We start from the raw sequence: 15,630 nt of genomic DNA on the forward strand, positions 1-15,630 counted from the left end.
GCCACCCCCCCCCCCCCTTCAGGCTGCAGGCCCACAGGGCAGAGAGCGCCACCAGGCTGCATGACAACACCCTCCCCCAACCCCTGCCCCTCCACTGCCAGTCCTCCGGAGAGAAGCAGCAGCTCTGGACAGGCACAGGGAACATTTTTGTCCAAATTATCATTAGCCCTTTAGTGTAAACTGATGCTTATAGTCCAATAACGTTTGCCCCAAGATTATCTGTGCTTTTGAAAAATGATTAAGTCTACAGAATAACTCTCTGATGGAGCTGTGGGGACAGCGATTATGTAACCGCAGGGTTGCACCTTCTCTATCTCCCTCCAGACTCCCAGTTTCTTTCTCTGCCTGCAGCTGCTGGGCTCACTGGAATATCACAGGGCCTTAAAACAACAAAAATAATGAATGGCTGCGTCCTTATTGCATGCTGGCCACTGGGCTGGGCCTTTTGCATTCCTTCAAATCCCACACCGAGTCCGTTTTAGATAAATAGCTGAGGCTTGGAAGCCCGAGTGGCTCCTGGGGGCACACGCTGCTTGAGAACGGGGGACTGGAAACCGCTGGACTGTGATGACCGGCAGCACCCAGCCCCTGGAAGGGAAGGAAGGCCACTCGCTGCTGGCGCACAGACAGGACGGCCATGAGCGGCAGCCACAGCACACACACGAGTCGTCAGGCGCTTTATTGCTGAGAATGTTCAGGAGGCAGCGTTTAGCATTTCGGGGCTGGGAGAATATTCCTGACTATGAAGACAACATTTGAGTGGGACGTTCTTGGTTTAAGAGACAAATTTCCAGATTTGGGGGGGGGGTAATTTTTCTTACATTAGAGCAACAATGAAACCATCTACAGGAATGCATGCTATTAGGGGGAAAAAAAGCCCTCCGTTTGGGGGCGTGAGGTGTCATTCGTGGTGGTGGAGAGCTGCTGTTTAGCTACTTGCAGTCCAGAATTGAGGTCCAGATCTTAGGGAAATTCAGTTGTTTTGAATGCTCGCTCCCTGGGAAGGAGGATGCTATAGCCTCGGGCCTCCAACAACCAGCATGCTGAAGCACACCTCTGCACTACCCAGTCTCTGCAGTGAGGTTCCAGTCAGGGCTGCTCTTCCTTGAATCCCAGATGGCACGGCTGCTACTCAGGGAGGGTGACGGTTTCTCCCTTCTACCCCACAGTAATGGGGGAGCTATTAGGAAAGGAAGGGGAAGTAGATGTTGATAGGTAACCCAGGGGGGTTTGTAAAAATCACTATCGCTGCTCTAAACACAGATGGGAGGAGCCAGTTTGCAGGCAGCGATGCAGACATGGGGCTGGATGTTCGCAGGCAGTGATGCAGACGTTGGGCTGCATGTTCGCAGGCAGCGATGCAGACGTTGGGCTGCATGTTCGCAGGCAGTGATGCAGACGTCGGGCTCCATGTTCGCAGGCAGCGATGCAGACGTCGGGCTCCATGTTCGCAGGCAGCGATGCAGACGTTGGGCTCCATGTTCGCAGGCAGCGATGCAGACGTTGGGCTGTACGTAGGCAGCGATGCAGACGTTGGGCTGTATGCAGGCAGCGATGCAGACGTCGGGCTGTATGCAGGCAGTGATGCAGACGTCGGGCTGTATGCAGGCAGTGATGCAGATGTCGGGCTGCATGTTCGCAGGCAGTGATGCAGACGCCGGGCTGCATGCAGGCAGCGATGCAGACGTCGGGCTGTATGCAGGCAGTGATGCAGACGTCGGGCTGTATGCAGGCAGTGATGCAGATGTCGGGCTGCATGTTCACAGGCAGTGATGCAGACGTTGGACAGGGTTGCCTTTTTTAAGATATCGAAAAAAAATTTATCTTTCATTTTCTCCTCCTCCTTTAAAAACATTTTTTTTTACAATATACATCTTATTCTTTTGATCTTCTAATGTTTTCCAAATGTGAAAACACCAACATCATGATCAATGGTGTTATTAGATTTTTACTGACTGCTCGCCCTGTATCCAAGTCAACTGAGAGTATCTTCAAAACTTTTTCTGGGGGGTTGGGGCGAAGTAGTCTAATTTTACAAAGCCAAAAGGACACAGCTTCTCTTGAATCTCAGAACATGGAATTGATACTGTATCACCCTGAGTGTTTTCAGTCTGAACTAGTGATCTTACAACGCCACGCCTTCTTGCAAATTGTTATCAGCAGGGATGAACCCCCTTGGGCTTCTCTAGGTATCAATTACCAGGCATGCTTCTGCGGCGGCTCCAGGCTTAACCCTGCGGCTCTCCTCTCCGTTACCTGCAGCTTACTGCGATGCTCAGGTTGGACTTAGGGGCTGTGGGGTGGCTGTTCTTGCTGACTAAGCAGACAGTGGCTGCCATTGGACGCCCCAGGTGGAAGTGGATTGGAGTGTGGCTTCTGCATATGAATGACCCACATTTGAAAATGAACACGTCTCATAAGATTTGCTGCAGACCTGACTCAAGGTTTGCCAGTTGCCTCTCTAATACCTTCTATAGCAAAAGAAAAACGTTTCTTTTTTCTCGGTCCAGGATTCCATCCAGGGTTACACGTTGTGCTCTCTTTTCGTCTGGGACAGTATGTCAGTCTTTGCCTTTTCATGACCTGGATTTTGGAAGAAGAAAGGCCAATTACTGTGTAGACCAGGGGTCCCCAAACTACGGCCCGCGGGCCACGTGCGGCCCCCTTAGGCCATTTATCCGGCCCCGCTGCACTTCTGGAAGGGTACCTCTTTCATTGGTGGTCAGTGAGAGGAGCATAGTTCCCATTGAAATATTGGTCAGTTTGTTGATTTAAATTTCCTTGTTCTTTATTTTAAATATTGTATTTGTTCCAGTTTTGTTTTTTTTACTTTAAAATAAGGTATGTGCAGTGTGCATAGGAATTTGTTCATAGTTTTTTTATAGTCCGGCCCTCCAACGGTCTGAGGGACAGTGAACTGGCCCCCTGTGTAAAGTTTGGGGACCCCTGGTGTAGACGGTCCCGCCACTTGGCTTGGAATGCTGTTTCTTCATTATATTTACATTATACATTTTTGGAGGGAGGAATCCTCAAAAGTAATGTTTTATCCTCCTCACCATATCTTATGAGGAAGCAGACAGCATTTGTCTTATAATGGATAGTATTGTAAAGAAGCATTTTTGAGAGAAGGAAAAACTTCAAATGTGTGATATTAAGGAGTTCTTGTTAATTTTGCTAGATGTCATAATGGAATATGGTTACATGAAAAAAAGGTACTTCGCTGTTAGTGAGAGAGAGAGAGAGAGAGAGATACGATAGGGGAATGAAGGTACGTGGTTTCCCACCCATTTCTGTGGGGCAGAGATTGGAAATATTGGGTGAAGTCTGGTTTACAAGTAATTTGAACACTTCATTTCTTTGTGAGTTGCATGTTCTTATGACAATTGAGTCTAATGAGATGAGATCAGTTAGGATGACTATATAATCGAACTTCACAGCCAAAATACAAAACATCCTCATTTTATTTTTTGAAAAAGAACATTAAAAAAAAAAAAGATTTTATTGATTGATTTTACTGAGAGAGGAGAGAGGGAAGGGGGAGGAACAAGAAGGACCAACTCACAGTTGCTTCATTTGAGGTGTTTATTGATTGCTAGTCATACGTGCCTTGACCGGGCAAGCCCTGGGTTTTGAACCGGGGACCTCAACATTCCAGGTCGATGCTTTATCTTCTGCGCCACCACAGGTCAGGCCAGAACACTTATTTCTTACAAGTCTGTTTCCCTGGGGCTGCTCCTTGGCTGACGCTCGGGGGGCACAGGGCTCTTGGCGTCTGTGTCCTGTCAGGCAGACAGGGGGGACCGCGTCTGTGAGCTCCCTCTAGTGTGTCAGCCCCTCCTGACGCAGCAGCTGGTTCAGGACACTGCTCCGTTTCAGGGCATGGAGTTCCGATGTGTCTTCGCTGATGACGGTGACGTTTCCATTCTGTTCCTGACCCGTCAGGTCACCCTCACTGTCGGACAGTGTACACAGCAGACTGTCATTCTCATAGGTTGGAAAATAATACCTGAAAACAAGCCCAGGTACATAGTGAGCAACCAGATGTAAGTCACACAGAAAATCTCTAGGCAGCCGCATGGACACAGCACTGTACTTTCGTAAGGGTTCCCCGCAAACAGGGCAGCAGCATTTGGCCAAGGCTGCAAGGGAGCCCTCATCTGAATGATTTCAGTCTGACCTTTGCTGGCTGACGTGAAACGCACTGTTAGTGAGTTTCAAAGGTGGCCTGCTCCGTACCGGGCAGCTCTGGGGATGACGCCCCTGTCATTTCTACTTGGACATCCCAGTTCCTCCCAGCCGGTTAACCAAGTTCAAATAGGGTCACTCTGTCACACACTGCTCCTTTAATTCTCTGATGAAAACAACTGTTTCCCCTGTGTTTTCTTTCCCAACCTAATCACTACTTGTTTCTTTATTCACGTTGATAAACAAACAAACAAACACCAAACAAACTTCTCTAAAATTTTATGGGTTACTCTGGTTTCTTGTCTGGACACACTCTGCAGTTAGTTCTGGGGTACTTCTAAAGATTTCAACCTCTAGAAGAATTATAGGAACAAGGTACCAGGTCAAGCCAGGGCTGACTCTGCTTCTCACAAATCCGGGATTTGTGGAAAAATGAAAGTTTTAAAGAGGAAAAGCTAGAGCTTTCTGGCTAGTGTATTCGGGGGATCTGATTCAGCATCCCCGAGAACAGAGGAACCTCCAAGCTGCCAGAGCCCCCCAGCCGGTCGGGGCACCTCCACCGAGGCCGTCCAGAGCAACGTGAGACCCAGCCCAGGAGGCTGGACCGGCCAGGGCTGGCCGAGGTCTGACCATGCTGCAGCAGGTGCCTGGCCCCTCTGCTTCCTGAGCCGGGCTGCGAAACGGCAGACTCTGCACAGTGATTCCTGGTTTACCCACATGAAGCACCTGGCTCTTCACTGTGTCACTACAAGAGCAAAAGGTGACATCAGACAAATCAGGCTATATTCATCCAGTGGGATATTCGGCACCCATTAAAAATAATACAGTGGGTGTCAATTAGATAGGAAAAGATATTTACAAAATTTTGTTAACAAAATATAGGTTAAAAAATCTATACTTCTGCATCTATTGACATACATACCTGTCTCCACAGCACAAAACCTGAAATGGCTCGTTACCTTTGTGATGTGGGGGATTACTTTAAAAACAGGTTTCTGAAGATTTCCGCTTTTTTTTTTTTTTTTACCACAAGCACGTATCTGCTTCACTGAAGGGCAGAGGTAAGGGGTGAGCGGGGGCGGGGCGGGGCAGCGCGCGCAGGGCCCAGCGGTACTCACTCCGGCTGGTCCCACGTCCGCCTGTCCGGGAGCAGGGGCGCGTGCTGGGCTTCCTCCATGTGCGCCCGGAGGTCGGCTCTGGACGCGAACCTCCTGCGGCAGCCGTAGCACCGACGCTGGTAAACCTGCCTCCGGATGAAGTTGACCAGCTTCACTTGCTGATAGAAATTTAATCCTGAAAAACGGAAGCGTACCGCGTCATCGGACAACTGGGCGGCCCGCTGCTGCGCTGCTGTCATTTTTAAAGGGATCCACTTGTCTTATGCACGGATCTGAAGAGAGCGCCGTCACGACGCGTCACAAGACGCAGCCACAGCGACTCAACGCTCCCGTGCTGGCCTTGTCTGACCACTGTCCGCTGCTGGCCTGTCCAGCCCCTGCCAAGCCCCGTCACAGGGGAGTAGCCTCACCTCCACAGCAGATACACATTATCAACCTGTCCCAGGTCACACAGCAAGGAAGGGGTCGGCAGGGACGGGAGCCGAGGCTGGTGGCTCCAGAGCCCGTCTGCTGACGACTGAGCTCATTACATGCACATGTGTGCACACGTGTATAAGAGCGGCCAGGTGAGGAACGCACCCCGGGGTCTGGGGAAGGGTCCCTGAACTCACGTGTGCTTGGACCCGTTAGCAGGTCCGTACGGGGGAGAATGAGGCACTGGGCGCGTCTATAATGACGGACCTGGCTGCCCCGAGCTGGGGGCCAGGTGTTCTTTCTGCATCGCCCGCTGCCTGAAACGCGCTGCCCCCCGGAGGCCCTGTGGCGCAGCCAGTGAGGGCGGCGGCTGCACGGTGACCTCCTGACAGGTATTAACCGTGAACTTGCGTGTTACCAGCAGTCACGTATGTAGGGAAGAGAGAGAGGGGCTCTGAAAACAAACCCCACATCCGACTGTCAAGTTCGCACGGCCGTGTCCCCTCCCGGCCTCAGGCAGCGGGCGCACAGGGGGGCCGTGACCCCTCATCACGACTGCAGAACACACGTGTGTTCACGGGAGGGCAGGCAGAAGCCCAGCGTCCGAACCAAACTCACCAAGTTCTGCCTTGATTTTGAGGAGGTCGAATCTGTGTGCGTCCTGAAAGAAGGAATGGACAATCTGTGAGCGCACAGACGTCTGACCTCTCAGCTGACTGAGAAACAGCGTTCTCTCTGGAGGTGGGACAACGGGGACCCCCGTCCCGGGTCACCGTCCTGCCCTTCCGAAGTCTCCCTAATCTGGCCACTGCCCACGTCCACACAAGCATGTCGATCGGCAAGACGCGGGAGCCAGTCCAGCGTGTGCCCAGAGCCCCTACAGCCCACTCCGCGTGCCCTCCGCGGTCCGGCGACACGTCCTGTCCGGCCGAGAGCTGTGCAGCCGGTTCTCTGCTGCACAGAGGGAATGTCACGGGTTCTGCCTGTCACCTGATGCTGCTGAATAATATACTGTGTAAGCTGGCGAGCTTCTTCCCATAAAACACGTTACATTTTTTTTTTTATGATGCAGAGGCTTATTTTATTCTGTTCCACCCCTGTAACTGCCCACCTGGGTTACAGGCTCACGGAGAATAAAGACCATCTGACCCCCTGGGGGGCATTCTTCAGTGTGGCACCACAGGCAGGGCGGGTGGGACCACCACGAGAGTCGTCACACTGAAGGGACCGGCAGAGGGTGTGGCCCCGGTCAAGGGTGCTGCAAACGGAGCCCCTGCAGGGGGCAGGGACACTCGGGCTCCTTCCAGTTCTGAGACACTGGGACGCCGTGTTAAATGTGAAATGTTCCCCTGGACACTGCACACACCCTGGTGGCAGGCGGTTCAGGGGAGCGGGTCCTCTGCCTTCACAGGGCAGCTGCCCACGGCCATGCCAGCACCGTCCCCATCCTCACTGTGCCGAACAAGAACGGCGTCTGAGGAGGGCGCGGCGATGGCGGCAGGGCCCAGCAGCAGCTGCGGCACAGCGGTGGGTGGGGAGCGTGCCCGCACGGTGGGAAGGCTTCCCTCCACCTGGAGCCGCAGCACGGTCCCCCCGAGCCGCTGGCTGCAGGCACTGTCTGCGTTCCTTCAGAAGGACACAGCTCAAGCGCACGGAAGCAGCTCACCTGCATGTGGACACACAGCTTCTCGATGGTGTCCGCCTGCTTTTCACAGAACAGACAGACGGCACGAACGGGGTGCTCCTCCCAGCCGGACCAGTCCCTGTGACAACAGAGAAGGGCAGTGTGGTCCCTGGGTCGGGAGGGTGGACACCACGCGGGGCTGCGGCACCCCCCCCCCGGCCCCACCCAACTCTGACACTTCTGTAGAGACTGTCACGTCAGCTTCCGACAGTGGAGGCAGCTTCTGCAGCTCAGAGCAGCACCATGGGGTTGGTACAAATAGCGGTCCAGGCTGCTGCGGTCTCGCGAGCAGGTGCCTGCTACAGGACCAGTGCGGTGACCTCTGAGATGGGCAGGTGTTATGTGCACGGGAGACGTGGTGGGGGTGGGGTGCTCCTGCTGACGGCTATGGCAGGGTGCATGCGCGTGAGGGCCAGGCTGGGTGCGTGCTTCCGTGTGACTGAGGGTGCGTTTTAAAAAGGCAAGCTGAGCATCTCACATGGGAACCAGCGATCGTATGAAATGGGGCGAGTGTTCAACCTGGTGGTAGAGTGATAGAGAACCCCAAAAAGCATACAGAAACCCCCCCTCTCCTTGCATTTATTTTTTGAAATACTGCCGACTTCTGGTCATTCCTAAACCAGGAAAACAGAAACCCCAGGAGAGAGCAGGCCGGGCTGCACTGACCGAGGGAGCTGGGGCGCAGGGCCCAGGAGAGAGCAGGCCGGGCTGCACTGACCGAGGGGAGCTGGGGCGCAGGGCCCAGGAGAGAGCAGGCCGGGCAGCACTGACCGAGGGGAGCTGGGGCGCAGGGCGCAGGAGAGAGCAGGCCGGCTGCACTGACCGAGGGAGGCTGGGGCGCAGGGCCCAGGAGAGAGCAGGTCGGGCTGCACTGACCGAGGGGGGCTGGGGCGCAGGGCCCAGGAGAGAGCAGGCCGGGCTGCACTGACCGAGGGGGGCTGGGGCGCAGGGCCCAGGAGAGAGCAGGCCGGGCAGCACTGACTGAGGGGGGCTGGGGCTGGGGCCCGCCAGGTGGGGGACCCTTCCCAGGCTGACGCTTCCCGCCGAGAAGCCCTGCTGTGCACGGCAGTCATCATGGGGCTGAACCCAGAACCAGGGTAACTCCAACCCAGGCCCCTTCTCCACTCCAGCGACAGGCCGCCGCACGGAGAGGTCAGAGAGCACATCAGCTCAAGGCTGGGGCCGACCGAGTCCGCAGAGCCCCCTGGAGGGTGTTTCCCTGAGTTGCAGGTCACCGGTGCGGTCAGCGGTCAGCGGTCAGCAGACAATGGGCAGCTCCCAGGGCCACACTCTACGTAGCGCTGGAATGACAGCTGCTTCCGTGACTCTCGGTCAATCCCCTGACTTCACGTGTTTGCTGTGCCGCATGAGGGACACAGCACAGCTTAGAGAGAAGGCTGTCCTTTTACTCTCTCTCGTCAGGGTGACACTGTAACCAAACTAAAGCGCGGCCCCCGCTCACCACACCGTGACCAGGGGGAGGCGGTGCAGGCTTACTCTTCCTGGGGCTCCAGCAGCTCCCGGTCGTCCTCCGACTGCACCTGTTCCCACGACTTCCCCAGCTCCTGCGTCGGAAGAACAGGCATCAGAGGGGGTGGGGAGCAGACACAGAACCCGGCAAGCAACCCCACGCTCAGCAGTCTGAAAAGCATCCTAGCAGGATATGTTAAAAGGGTTATTCTGAACATAAGGATACGTGTATCCTAAAATGCTTCAAAATCTTCTTTGTGGAGAAGCGGGACCCTTTCAGATCCTTTCTCTCTGATGTCAGTAAGTCAGCGTTTCTCAACCCTGGATGCACATTGGACTGTTCTGGGGACCAGCAGTTCTGGACGGAGACCCTGACACTCCCAGCTGCAGGGCCAGGGGAGGCGTCCCTTCCCTGTTGGGATAACCCCTCCCGGGGCGTCTCACACACGGAGGGAAACCCTGGCTCCCGGCCCGGCTCCCTCTCTGTGTCCCCAGCTCCCTCTGGGTCCCCGTCCCACACGGCTGCTCAGTGTGCCGAGCCAGGGGGGTCCTTCTGCTGTCCCCCCAGCACGGCCAGCTCACGCCCACCCAGCCCCTTCTGCCCTGGCTGCGTCACCTGCCTGGGACAAGGCTCACTCACGTGTCTGTGTGGTCAGCCCGTCTGGGTCTCTGTGTGTCCACCACAGCCGCCCTCTTCCAAGTCCCTTTTTATTCCTCTGCGACGCCTTATTTTCCTTCAAAGCCCTGGTCTCTCCCTGGCACCCCGTGTCTGTTTCCTGCTGGCTGTCTCCCCCCAGAGGGCCTGGCCTTCGTTCCCTGTCGCGTTTCTAGAGCCAAGCACCCCCCATCCCCTTTTTAAAACTGAATGTAACAAAAGAAGTGTACAAATTTGATACCACTTTAGGTCCTGCCTGCTTGATACCACTTTAGGTCCTGTCTCAGCAGGCTTCTGAGAGAAGCTTACGCGAGTTTGTCCGTGTGCATGAAGCACGTGGCACTGAGCAACGGGAGGCACTCAGCTGCACAGGCCCCTCCAGTCCCCTCTGGTCCCCTCCGGTTCCCTCCGGTCCCCTCCAGGCCCCTCCTGTCCCCTCCAGTCCCCTCCTCCAGGCCCCTCCAGTCCCCTCCGGTCCCCTCCAGTCCCCTCCTCCTGTCCCCTCCAGTCCCCTCCTCCAGGCCCCTCTGGTCCCCTCCAGTCCCCTCTGGTCCCCTCCAGTCCCCTCCTCCAGGCCCCTCCTGTCCCCTCCAGTCCCCTCCTCCAGTCCCCTCCTGTCCCCTCCAGTCCCCTCCAGTCCCCTCCTCCAGTCCCCTCCTGTCCCCTCCAGTCCCCTCCTGTCCCCTCCAGTCCCCTCCTCCAGTCCCCTCCTGTCCCCTCCAGTCCCCTCCTGTCCCCTCCAGTCCCCTCCTCCAGGCCCCTCCTGTCCCCTCCAGTCCCCTCCTCCAGTCCCCTCCTGTCCCCTCCAGTCCCCTCCTCCAGGCCCCTCTGGTCCCCTCCAGTCCCCTCCTCCAGTCCCCTCCTGTCCCCTCCAGTCCCCTCCTCCAGGCCCCTCTGGTCCCCTCCAGTCCCCTCCTCCAGTCCCCTCCTCCAGGCCCCTCTGGTCCCCTCCAGTCCCCTCCTCCAGTCCCCTCCTGTCCCCTCCAGTCCCCTCCTCCAGGCCCCTCTGGTCCCCTCCAGTCCCCTCCTCCAGTCCCCTCCTGTCCCCTCCAGTCCCCTCCTCCAGGCCCCTCTGGTCCCCTCCAGTCCCCTCCTGTCCCCTCCAGTCCCCTCCTCCAGGCCCCTCTGGTCCCCTCCGGTCCCCTCTGGTCCCCTCCAGTCCCCTCCTGTCCCCTCCAGTCCCCTCCTCCAGGCCCCTCTGGTCCCCTCCGGTCCCCTCTGGTCCCCTCCAGTTCCCTCTGGTCCCCTCCAGTCCCCCACGGCTCCCGGACAGGGCGCCCTTCAGGGCCGCGTCTGGCAAGGGCAGCCCCGCCCTCAGCACAGCTCTGTGGAGTCGGACGCAGGAACGGTTCCTTTGGGCCCATCCCTTCTCCTGCCTCCCCTGAGAGGTTCGTTCCTCCCCCTGCGCCCACAGAGGCACACGGGGCACCAACACACAGGCAGGGACACGGAGGGCACCCTTTCCCGCAGCTGAACTGCGGTAACTAACGGTCAAGCCCAACGCATTCTGCTGCGAAGACAGACGTCCCTGTCCCAGAGCCTTCTTTTGAAAACACACAACCAAAATGCACTCAATTATGAACATTTTTTCCTCAAAGGTATCTATTTATTTAGCTAAAAACAAAGAACTACAAAGTGCCATTTTGATTTAGGGGAAAAAAGAAAATCTATCATTCATCAACTTAATGAGAGGTTTGGAAGCCGTCATTATCTATCAGCTAAATGTTGCATAAACTCAGACACACAGAGTTTACCCTCACGTCGTGAGAGGCAGTTAATTTAGACTCTAATGCACTTCCCAGGGTCCTGAAGTGTCCGGACCTCATTACGGACACCGGGAGCGGCCTTCACACGGCCCACAGGGCCCTCGTTAACCGGAGCGTTGGTGATGAGTTACATCTTTCACGCACTGCTTGATCTCTCTGGACTTGGACTCAAGGGGCTGGCTGATTAGCTCAGTCGTTTGCAGTGTCGTCCTGAGACACCAAGGTTGCATGCAGGTTCGATCCCCAGTCGGGGCATTTATGGGAAGAGACCAATAAATGCACGACTGAGTGGAACAACAAATGAATGCTCCTCTCTCTCTCCCTCTCTCCTGTCTCTCTAACATCAGTAATAATGATAAAAAGGATGTTACTCAAGGATGGGCCACTCTTAGTGCTGTGGGCAGTGTTGCTCCTCAACAAGCACTCTGAGCCCAGAGTGAAGGCACTGCTGTGCCAGGTTCCCTGAGTTTGGTCCCTCACACGGGGCTGTGTAGGCCCGGGCCCGGACGGTTCACCCCTGCAGGGAGACGGGGCTCTGCCCCCCAGTGCGTCAGGAAAGCAGGGATCTGCCTGTGACAGGGCCCGGACTGTCCGAGAGAGTCCTGCTCCGGTCCAGTTCAATAAGTGATTTATTACAGGAACAAGACCCAGAGAGAAAAACAGCCAAGCACATGACTCTCTAATTAAGACTCCGTGCCTGCTAATGAATCATGTCGGGAAGGCGAAGAAGGCAAAAAAACCAAAGTTTGGAAGGCACGCCCCCTCAGGCCCCTGCGTGGGACGCTTCTGGTCGTGAGCGGGTGGAGAACACTCAGGAAACAGGCTCCCTCCCGCGGCACCCTCCGCCCCTCGGGAAACACGCTCCTCGGGAAACACGCTCCATTCCCCAGCACCCTCCGCCCTCGGGAAACACGCTCCATTCCCCAGCACCCTCCGCCCTCGGGAAACACGCTCCATTCCCCAGCACCCTCCGCCCCTCGGGAAACACGCTCCCTCCTGCGGCACCCTCCCCCCTCGGGAAACACGCTCCCTCCCGCGGCACCCTCCCCCCTCGGGAAACACGCCCCTCGGGAAACACGCTCCCTTCTGCGGCACCCTCCGCCCGCGCACTCTGTGCACACACACTATGTGCTCACAAAACCCACGGCAGGCAGCGCTAAAATGTAAATCATTTCATCAGAGAGAGCTATAACTAAGCAATGAAAAAAAGGTTAAGATATCTAAACAATGAAAAAAAGGTTAAGAGCCTATTTTGTGACAAATGGCTATGTGTACGTTAGGAATAAAAAAATTAAATCAAAGAAGGATGAAATCGCTATAAAAATAGACCCTTTAGAAAAGCTCAGGCGGAAACATGACCCCTTGGGAACACAGACCAAAGCGGGTGGGGTGGGGCGGTGCTAAGCCATCCGGGCCCGCCCCCCCAGGCCAGTGTCCGAGTGCAGCTGCTGGACCCTGGCCCGTGACCGCCGGCACCACCCACCCAGCCCCTCCGCTTGTGAGAAAACAAGCAAGACCCGAGTGGGTGGCCTAGACCCTGCAGAGGCTGACGGGTCTGCAGGTCTGTTACGATGATGAAAACCCGACATGACCTACTAGACATGGAGATGACCTCACCTGAGAAGGAGGAAGGAAGCTGTCACCTTGCTGAGCTCAGAGGAGAGCCCAACGCTGCCTTGTCCCTTGGCCCTCCCGCTGCAGTGACCGCTGGCATCCCAGGCTCTCCTGTCACTGCTGGCCCAGGGGCCCGCCCGAAGGGGGGGTGACAGCGTGCAGATGTCCAGGTGCCCCGGGAAGGGCCAGGTGGCCCACACTGCATGCCACGGCCAGGGGTGCCGACCGTTGCGCTCACACGTCCGTCTCCCGCACCGTCTACAAGCCCCGAGTGAGCCAAACCAGCCACCTGCCTGCGGCCCTTTCCTCTCTCTCCCACCAGCACCCGGCACTCGGCACCTGGCAGGCACTCACATGTCTGTAACGTCGGAAGCCGACGAGACCGTTTCTGCAGAGAAGAGGACGAGACTGGGTGTGCAGACCCTGGGGTCACATACACAGGGCCCCCATCTCTGGCCATGGCCACGCGCTCATGGAAGTCTTTCTGTCTTTGTGTGTGTGTGTGTGTGTGTCAGAGACAGAGTCAGAGAGAGGGACAGACACAGGAAGGGAGAGAGATGAGAAACATCAATTCTTCATGGTGGCACCTTAGTTGTTCATTGATTGCTTTCTCATATGTGCCTTGACCGTGGGCCTTCAGCAGACCGAGTAACCCCTTGCTCAAGCCAGCGACCTTGGGTCCAAGCTGGTGAGCCTTGCTCAAACCAGATGAGCCCGTGCTCAAGCTGGCAACCTTGAGGTCTCGAACCTGGGTCCTCCACCTCCCAGTCCGACGCTCTATCCACTGCGCCACCGTCTGGTCAGGCCTTTCTGTCTTCTTAACAGAAAAGAATGTCACTGTTCACTGCTTAAGGAAACTTAGAAGAAGCCGTTCTTCCTAGTAAATAGCTCCATTAGTGGGGTAGGTATAAAAACTGAAATGATGCTGAGAAGCCCTTGGCTCTCATTTTTCTCTAGCCCCACAGTCCCAATATTTGAAGGTCTTTCACATGCTCATTTTCTGTGTTCCTGCAGCTCTTGTTCTTGTTTTGTGTTCGAGAGGAGAGAGAGAGGGAGGGGGAGCGGAAGCCTCAGCTCGCAGCCCTTGCTTCTCTGTGCCTTGACCGGGCATGCCCGGGGTTTCGAACTGGCGGCCTCAGCGTTCCGGCTGACGCTCCCTCCGCTGAGCCACCACGGGCCAGGCTCCTGCACCTGCTATTTTCAGCAGGACTCCTAGGATGTCACTAAGGCTGCTACCTGTGGTAAGCTCTCCTCTAATTTAGGACACTGATAATCTTTAGAGACTTTTAGCTTCTTTAATCCTTTTCAAAGGTTAAGTTTACATCATTTCCGAGATGGAAAAGCATCATAACACATTTTAGGTTTTTAGAGGAATCATTCTTATTGTGGGCTAATTACCCCGGCAACAAAGCACACAGGGCTCAGAGGTAGGCTTGTGGGTCCGAGTGCGCACAGAGCCGGTGGACGTCAGCCTCGCTTTGACCTGGGCTCACTTTCCAGTTTGTCACCACAGAGGACGGGCAAGGAAGGGCGAAGAGATCATTCTGAACTCGTGACCATCACTGGGCCAAAACTCCAATCCCAAGAGTGAGAGGCAGGCCCTGTGTGACGTCACTTGTAGAAGTGAGAAGAAGGGGAGGACACTGAGGCACAGGGAGGTGGGTAGCTCGCTGCAGCCGTGGAACCTCGGGAAGATCAGCCCGTGTCTGCGCCCTGTCTTCTCACCGTACAGCAGACGGTGTGGGAGCCTGGGCCACAGGAAGGCGGTGAGGCCGCGCGCCCGGCACCTAGCAGATGCACCCATCGGCATCACCCTGCAGCGAGCGAATTTCCACTTCATACAGCTGTTACAGCCGGCAGCCCCTCAAAGCACTGCTCTGGGCCGTGGCTCACGCCCATCACACTGGGCATCTGCGGGCAGCAGACTGCAGAACGTCCACCCAGGGACAGCTGGCCTCGCAGACCATTTCGGGTTTGACAGTCGTGCCGCTTGCTGCCCGGGGGACGAGGCACCAGACTGATCGAAGTGCCAGCCGAACCTGAGTGGGGTCCCCGCGACACCTCCTCCTGAGGACAAACAGCTCTAGCTGCACACTGTCCGCTGGTCCGAGCTCCTGAGGAGCGGCGTGGAGGAGCCCCAGGGCCCCCGGGGAAGCTGCTTCCTCAGCTTTCTGCAGCAACTGAACGCCTCTTGGAGCTAACCCTGAGGTCCCTCCCGGTGGGGCGGGCAGGGCCCTGGAGCCGCCTGGGCCCAGGAAGTCATGACTGCGAGTTAGAGAGGTACTCCACCTGCCTCGGCCCTCAGCTCGTTGTAAGACATCGGGCGCACGGTGGCTTCTCTCACAGGCCGTCTCCAAACAGACGCCGACCCTGCTCCCAGCGGAATTGTCTCAGCACCACCAGGATTAGTTGGAACAGACAAGACTCTACCCTAGAGCAGAGATTTCTAACATCACTCAGGATGTGCTTGTTTTTGTCCAAAAGATCAAATGGATGATTGTAACAGTTATGTCTTCTGTGGCCAATGGGTTTGAATTCCAATTCATTCGGTGAGAAGAAAAAACCCCCAATTTCCATTTGCTTAAGGAAAGCGTCAGACACAGAGTCCCCCACCTTTCTCCCAGTCCCACCGGAGAGCTACTTAACCCCTCTCTTCACACAAGTAGCAGTCTTCCTGATTTGTTATGTATACCCCCCCCCCCATCAGCAGATTGGGGCAGGGGC

At 56.1% G+C, this 15,630-nt stretch overlaps 1 protein-coding gene across 3 annotated transcripts in view; it reads right to left on the reverse strand.

Moving 5' to 3' along the window:
• Positions 1 to 3,564: 3,564 nt before the first annotated feature.
• ZNF277 (zinc finger protein 277) overlaps positions 3,565 to 15,630 on the reverse strand; it is an 80,154-nt gene continuing 68,088 nt past the window's right edge. For all 3 annotated transcript variants that reach the window (XM_066354076.1, XM_066354075.1, XM_066354077.1), the window contains 5 exons: positions 8,899 to 8,966; positions 7,384 to 7,480; positions 6,336 to 6,378; positions 5,304 to 5,478; positions 3,565 to 4,006 (listed from right to left, as the gene is read on the reverse strand). In XM_066354076.1, the coding sequence (XP_066210173.1) occupies positions 3,820 to 4,006; positions 5,304 to 5,478; positions 6,336 to 6,378; positions 7,384 to 7,480; positions 8,899 to 8,966 (570 nt within the window). In that variant the 3' untranslated portion in view covers positions 3,565 to 3,819. The remainder of the gene's footprint in view (positions 4,007 to 5,303; positions 5,479 to 6,335; positions 6,379 to 7,383; positions 7,481 to 8,898; positions 8,967 to 15,630) is intronic.

Source organism: Saccopteryx leptura, chromosome 12 (genome assembly GCF_036850995.1).
Source record: "Saccopteryx leptura isolate mSacLep1 chromosome 12, mSacLep1_pri_phased_curated, whole genome shotgun sequence".
In the NCBI taxonomy this organism is placed as follows: domain Eukaryota; kingdom Metazoa; phylum Chordata; class Mammalia; order Chiroptera; family Emballonuridae; genus Saccopteryx; species Saccopteryx leptura.